Consider the following 7,691-nt stretch of genomic DNA (forward strand, 5'->3'; position numbering starts at 1 on the left):
ATCCAGACCGTGGACCGGCCTTTTTATTTGTTTAAAACACATATTTTTTTTAACCTAATTTAATTTGTTTTATCATTTTATTAAATATAAGAGTATTATATAAACAATAAAATTTATCCAATGGTATTGAAGAAAGTGATTTTGTGCTTGTGGAGGGCATATTAAAATTAAGAGTAGATTATGTTTTTGGGATATTTATATTTTCATCATTAGAAGTATATATTTTATGAAGAATAAGGTTAAGTTATTTTGACAATGTTCTTAAGAAAAAATAGAACTATATGAATAATATCCAAAATATTTTAATAATAATACTGCTTATTTTGATTAATTTATTGCTTAAAAAATTATAAACAATTATTTTGTTACTTGTTGCTTACGATACATTAAATTTGGTACTGCAGTGAACAAATACTCTATGTTTTTTATTGGGACTATAAGTAAAATGTTTCTTGGACAAACTTATGGTATACATATTGTAAAATAAAAATTAACAAAATCTAAAATAACTCATCTAGAAAAGTATCATAAAATAAAATATACAAATCTGGACCGTAAAAAATAAAAAGACCTATCCGTCCACGGTCCTCAAAAAATAGTTGGTCCGACAATCGGTCTGGTCCGGTCACCTTCACAAATATCTTCGATAATATATAATAAATATATTATATAAATGCATCAATAATATGTTATTATAATTTAGTAGATTATTCTCAATAACTTTATAATACTATCATAATCTATATTATAATTTTCCGATGTCCTCACTACGTCATCGTGACGTCATGTCATCGGTACGTATTTATTTTTATTTTTTTTATTTTTTGATTTTATTTATTTATTTTTACAAACAGATGAATGGAATTTCGAGAATTGATGGTGTGCACATATCTAAGATGGATTGAGAGATTTGAAAAATCGTCTTTGAATTGATAAAAACAATATTCCCTCAACTTTGTAAATATGAATGAAACTTTATATTTCACTTAATCCGTTCTTTATTTTTTAGATTACCTTATCAATTCTCATCTCATATTATCAATTACACATTAATGAAATCTCTACAAGATACTCAACTTGTATATTTATTTTGAACACACTCACAATTTTTGTCAGTACTTACATTAAAATTTTTTATACTCATATTTTTCTTTTAAAACCAATAATTAAGAAGATAACCAAGTATATTCAAATATTTAAATATTCTTATCCTAACCTATTTATAATCTCCAAGATCTTTCTTTATTTTTTTCCCCTCTCTTAATGAATTTATTTATCACTAAATTTTATTATCTCATTCTTTTCTTTCTATCTCTATTATCTATTAACCACTATTTCTCAAAACCTTATCAATTCCTTTAATTTAATTTTTATTATTTTTATAATATAATAATTTACACCTTCTTTCCCCCCCCCCCCTTTTTTAATCTTATTTTTTAATTACATTACAATTAATTAACCTTAATCTTAATAACATTACATTCATCATGTTATTTTTTATTTAGAATATAATAATAGGCTTGATAAGTCCCCCAGAAATTTTTTTTGATGATAGCCCTCCAACTACTAGAAATATGCATCTAATATTGACCCACCGGTTTTACATTATTTTAATGTTTGTTTAATTTCAACAATAGTTTATTTATATTTTGCCTGATTTCTTTATTTGTCTAGGCTAACCCTAATCCCTCCATTGTAACAAAACATGATGAATCTACTATTAAAGATAAGCAAAGAAAATAATGACTATTAAACAAACGTCTTACCCGTTCTAGAGTTACTGGTAGACAAAATAATAAAGAACTACGCTTGAAATGAACTCATCTGGAGGTTTATTTTTTCTTTTTATCTTATGTTTTATATCTATGTTTATTTTATTTTTACCCAGTTCTCCAGCTATCACCACTACCACAATCCCTATGCTTCCGCCTATTTTTAACAAATATAAACATTTAATTCTGTACTATCATTCACTTCACTAGGAGTTAATATAAATATTACTTTATCCAATTCTCTGAGAAACTTTCATGAATATTTAGAGGAATGTTCAAACTTGAATGTACAGTACGGCCAATTTCATCAACTTTATGAATGGAAAAATATGCAGTAGTTCTGTCGTGACCTTTAAACAATACTTACGACCGTTTTATGGTTGAGTTAACATTGTCGTTCATGATTCTATTTTAGAAGGGGATACCAATGCTGACATTGACAGAAATATCGTTTTGCGTGTTCAAACTTAAATGTACAGTACGGCCAATTTCATCAACTTTATTAATGGAAATATATACAATAGTTCTGCCGTGGCCTTTATAACAATACTTACGACCGTTTTATGGTTAAGTTAACATTGTCGTTCATGATTCTATTTTAGAGGGAGCTACCAATGCTGACATTGACAGAAATATCATTTTGCGTTCTTCTTTTACCAGTATCCCAAGGCATAGACATATGCCTCATATTTATCAGGACGTAATGTGTTTTGTACACTGCTTTGTTAATCCGTCATTACTTTCATCTACAACCCTAAATGATATAAAATTATACATTAATTATTTCCTCTCCAGACGACCGCCCATTTTATTTTGTCACTTTTTCCATCAAAAATTAAAATGTCAACAAGGATTTGCTCTTAATTTTATCAAATACATAATAAATATTCCTCACTATTTTTTAAAAAAATTATCCTAAATTTATATGTCAATAAAAAAATATCTTAAAAAATATATAAATATTTGCATATAAGTTTCATTAGTGTTTAATGGCATTGTAATTTAAATAGACAGCATTTTTTTTTTACTTAACATAAAAAAATATATATCCCTTAACAAATTCTTTGACAAATAATTTCAGAAATGCAAGACATACATTAAATTTATCTGGAAAACAACAATAACCCTATATAATAAACAACATATTTTTTAGATATAATTTTAATTGATTATATTACAAAAAAGTATAAGAGTCGCTTATTTTTATTTTATTTGTCATGATTCTTTAATAAGTGGTTGCCCAGGCCTTCCCAGTTTCCCTTAATACGGAATTTACATGTTTTTTTTCCATATTAGACTAATTGGTAAATCAGATATTTCCCGTTCATGTGATGATATTAAAAATTTGACTATCTCCGAGGCGGGAAAAAATTTTCAAAATTATAATGGGTAGGACTGGGCTTGGAACCTCAAAATTAATATTAGCTTGCACCTGACTTGGGAATATCTTTTACAAATTATCAAGGGTTGAGCTGGGCTTGATAAACTTTTTTTAAATTATAAGATCTTGGATGCTTTCTAATATTGTGAGCTTGAACCTGGCCTGACATCTATCGTAAAAAATGAATAAAAATCTCATTCCCCATCATTTTTGACGGGCTTTCTACTTGTTTCAATAGTAATATAATATCCTTCCACAAATATCAAAACCAGAAAAATATAAATATTCATGTATTTATTTGCTATAAAGTCACTTTTAGTCTTTTGAAGGTATAATCTAAAAAATTTTTGCTCTGGGGGAGGGGGTCAGCTATATTCTTTCTATATTTTATCCCTTTCGGGGAAAATATGGATATAGCCGAATGCTTTGGCCTTTATGGCTTCAGCATTCCTTAGGCTTTATTTAATAAATCAAAATTTTCGAACACAATAATACTAGAAATACAATAATAATAATTATAATTACGGATATTATGCTATTTATATAAAATAATAAATAACGGATGAGTCGTTCTGACGTGTAAATTGTAATTGTATTTGTTCGAAATCTTTGTTGATTGCCTAATTGATTAGGTCCGTTGAATTGATGCTAACGTTTTCCCAATTATAGGATATCGTAGAGGCACCTTCGGAAGGTATCAATAACCCGGATATTAGTGACGGTGCGTTGGATATTAGTTGTCCTAGCGACGGGGTTGTCTCGGACCCGAAGAGGGATTCTTGCTGATCTTGTTAGAGGGCAGGAGTTTGTAAAGTAGGTCAATCAAACAGCTGTAGATGTTCTCTTTCTGCTAGCCATATCCTTGAAGGCTCGTATGCTGGGTTTTCCTATGAGTGGACCCATATATTATGGGCTATGGCTGTGAAGTTTGGAAGTCCAAGTTTGATTAATATTTGGGTTAAGACTATTTCAATGGACGGAGATCTTGATCCGCTCTTTTTGAATAAATAATATGCCACCATCGAATCCGTGAAAATGACAGGATGTTGATTATATCGGTTTAGGGCTAAGATCTCTACCATTCATACTGCGAGAATCTCTTTTGCATTGACGTGGGTAATTGCGTGAGTAGTAACATTGAATAGCAAGGTTACTTCATAGAATGATATGGACAGGTTATCGTATCCCAAAATGATACTCCAATGTGTGAACCCGAGGCATCAGTATAGAAGGGGTTGGTGGCCAGATAATGGATTCTAAGAGGGGTTTTTAACGCTTCTATAACCTATCTTGCTTTTACAAATGCGAGATATGTATCTACGATTGGAGTCAGCTGTCCGTGATTCACATAGTAGAGAAAATAACCTAGACATACCAGTGAGTGTGTAGGCATAGTGGTTGACCACTCCAAGGACTTTTGCTGCTAATATACGTCCTATTTCTAGGTGTTGGTACGAGTGTCTTCGGAAGACTGCTAGGCATTTCTCCAGGCGACGCCTGGTATTAGTATCGGCTGAAATTGTTTTTAACTTTAAGTCAATGGGGATACCAAGATACGTAATGCGCGGGGTTGTATCCAGGAGACTTTTCTGTGGATATTTTAAGACCCCACCTTCTAGTGTACATCTTAAGGATCGTTTTGACCACTTAACATCTTCTTTGTTGTCCCCATAGATGAGAAAATCATCCAAATAGACGTTATAGTTGGCTTTCCTTACAGTTTTAGCGCAAGCATCCAGGATGATCGACTGGAGGCAATAAGGGCTAAACGATGCACCCATAGGTAGGACTTTGAATGCATAGCAGGTCCCGTTGAATTTGAACCCGAAGAATTTCCTAACTTGGGAGGCCAATGGCACCGAGAAAAAGGCTGACTTGATATCTATCTTGCAGGCAAACTTGGCTTGGTCGAGCTTGCCGGACATGAGTGGGATAGATTTTAGACGAAAGGGGTAATGCAGAAAGTTTTTGAAGACTTGAGAGAAGTCACTGATTACTCTTAGGGCTCCATTAGCTTTGGGATTGACATAGAGCGGCGAACAGATTTGGTTATTGTCCGAAATTTATTTTTTTTCTTTCCAAATGGAAGTTAACTCTCATTTTCCAATTAATTTTATAAACATATTTGTCCTAATTATATTTTTTGTAAATTTTTATATGTGGTATTTTTCAAATTAAATCGTATATTTCAATTTGCTCAAATAACTCAAATACTCATTTTATGCTTTTGTAAGAGATTTTCTTAATTGCCTCTCCAAAATTTTTGTCTGCCCCCCTCCAATCGATGAAGCTAGAATCGGGCCTGGTGAACATACTACCACTGGTCGAAATCCTTCTTAAATGATGTAAGGTAGGCTTACAAAAATCAGTTCCTAGAATCACGATTTAATATATAAGATACGAGATTAAGATTCGCAACCGGTTTGGGTACGGAATGAAGGTACGTCAAACTTGCGGAAAAGAATGATTAAGCCAAAAAGTTATAATTATTTATATATTGTTAAATCTGCGGAAATCAGGGGGAGAGGATCTTGTAGTAGCAAAAGAAGCTATTGATTCAAGTAGTAAGACAAGATTAGAATTTCCAAGAATAGTGTTATGTTCTTCACGAAAAGAGTGCCAAAAAGATTTATTAAAGAATGATTTAAATTAATTTTGCGGTAATACAATATAGTGTATATTTTTCATATGTAAATTATTATTTTAAATTATTAGTTGATCGATAATGCATTTTAAAAGTACACTTAACAAATTTGATCATACTCATGTTGTTTCATGTCAAATGACGACGGTAAGCTGCCACACGTTACTGCTTATTAGACAGAGAAAAAAACATGGTACAAACTAATTTTCATATGATATCTGAATTACAAAGTCTGCAAGAAAGAATTTCTGACATGGAATCTTATATATTTGGAGATATTAAAATTTCTGTAATATCTCCAACAGTACTAATATACTTATTAATGATTTAATATTTTACTCAGTTAATAGATAATATAATAAATATCAATAAACAAATTGCTCAAATAGTTAACAATAAAAATATAATATTGTTCTTAGAACAATGTAATTCAACTTTTATATACTTTTAATTATATTATATAGTATCCAAAAAAGCCTGTATATTATCAAATCATCCACAGATAGAAACATTGCAATTAAAATATGATTTGATTTTTTCAGGTAAATAATTATATTCCCCATTAATTTAAAATGAAAATATAAGGGGAAAAACAAATAGAAATTAATACCTCATTACTGAAAAAAATTGCACATCATAATAGAAAAATGTATCAAGACAATTTTAATAGTAAAACAAATTTTAAGCTATTATTCTATTTAATAACATAGCTATTAATGCATCTTCGGAAAAAATTAGGTCCCTTATATTATGCAATAGTGTACAATATAATCTGCTCCAAAATCAAAATAATATCTTACAATCATTTATGTTAGAATATTATAAAATGGTATGAATTTAATTCTTATATATAATCTTAATATATTTAATTTAGATCAATTTAATATCTGGAATGTTTATTGTGTGGGATAAAATAATTAGAAAGTTAGAACAACAAATATCCAATGACTTTTGATTTTTTAAAGTTTTAATTTATCAAACATAAAGTGCAAGAAATAAAATTGTAATTTTTTAAAATAAATGTTTTAAGTTGATTTCCATTATTTCAAAGATCCCTGATGTGAATTTTATTCAGAATCCATTATTGCCAACAAATATTTTAGTCTTAAAAATCAATAATGAATTTAATTTAAAATTTAAGGAAGGTCTTGATTTTCATTCTTATCAAGAATTTTATATAATTAAACTTCCTCTATATCCACAATATTTTGTGGGATCCATCTTATCTAGCATTACTCTTGAACAATTGTTTAAGAATGTGAAGATTTCAATTATATGGGCTTTCAACCTTCCCTGAAGATGTGTTAAAATAAACCAAGATCCACTATTTAGAAGTAATTGATCCTACTGTCAATCAGGGTTGGACAGTATCACATATATTTTTATCTAAGATACAAAAGAATCTTGTAACTTATTATCTTTTTTTAAACTTTTTGAAAAGATATTGCATGCAAGATACAAATTATATATAAATATATGTATCTTAGTTAACTTTGCTTTCTTAGATACTTAAAAAATCATATATTAGTTAATATTACAGACCCCTGCCCAGATATTTTATTATATTTATTTTTAATATTCATCATTAATATTGGCGATTTTTTTAAAATATCTGCTTTAAAATATAAAGCCCATCCTGGGTATTTTTTTAAGCCCAATTCAGATATAAAAAAATATTAGGCTCTGCCCAGCCCTGGTATATTTCAAAAATTATATTAGCCCTATATCTCAGAATTTTGGTATGCTAGCAACCTAACTTTTTTTATTGATTTAAACTATTCCAGCAATCAGAAGAATCATGATCATTTTGACATGCCCCTATACAGATATTTCACAATTTTTTTGGCATTAAATGAAAAATAACCTATCATTTTAGAATAAGGATAGTTCTAAA

At 29.3% G+C, this 7,691-nt stretch overlaps 1 protein-coding gene across 3 annotated transcripts; it reads left to right on the forward strand.

Annotated features, from left to right (window-relative positions):
• The first annotated feature begins 5,886 nt into the window (after window positions 1–5,886).
• Window positions 5,887–6,790, forward strand: LOC135927225 (uncharacterized). Of its 3 annotated transcripts, none has more exons than XR_010572005.1 (6): window positions 5,911–6,101; window positions 6,148–6,222; window positions 6,262–6,339; window positions 6,383–6,466; window positions 6,508–6,626; window positions 6,672–6,790. XR_010572005.1 is itself a non-coding variant. In XM_065463179.1 (6 exons), exons 1-6 carry the CDS (start codon window positions 5,988–5,990, stop codon window positions 6,750–6,752), a joined length of 558 nt encoding a protein of 185 aa, XP_065319251.1. In that variant the 5' UTR covers window positions 5,911–5,987; the 3' UTR covers window positions 6,753–6,790. The 3 variants fall into 3 exon arrangements, 2 of the variants coding, with proteins under 2 accessions (XP_065319252.1, XP_065319251.1); XM_065463179.1 differs by having other exon boundaries at window positions 6,141–6,222; XM_065463180.1 differs by lacking the exon at window positions 6,148–6,222 and having other exon boundaries at window positions 5,887–5,990.
• The last annotated feature ends 901 nt before the right edge of the window (window positions 6,791–7,691 follow it).

This window comes from Gordionus sp. m RMFG-2023, chromosome 3, assembly GCF_954871325.1.
Source record: "Gordionus sp. m RMFG-2023 chromosome 3, tfGorSpeb1-WG-v2, whole genome shotgun sequence".
NCBI classification, from domain to species: Eukaryota; Metazoa; Nematomorpha; class Gordioida; order Chordodea; family Parachordodidae; genus Gordionus; species Gordionus sp. m RMFG-2023.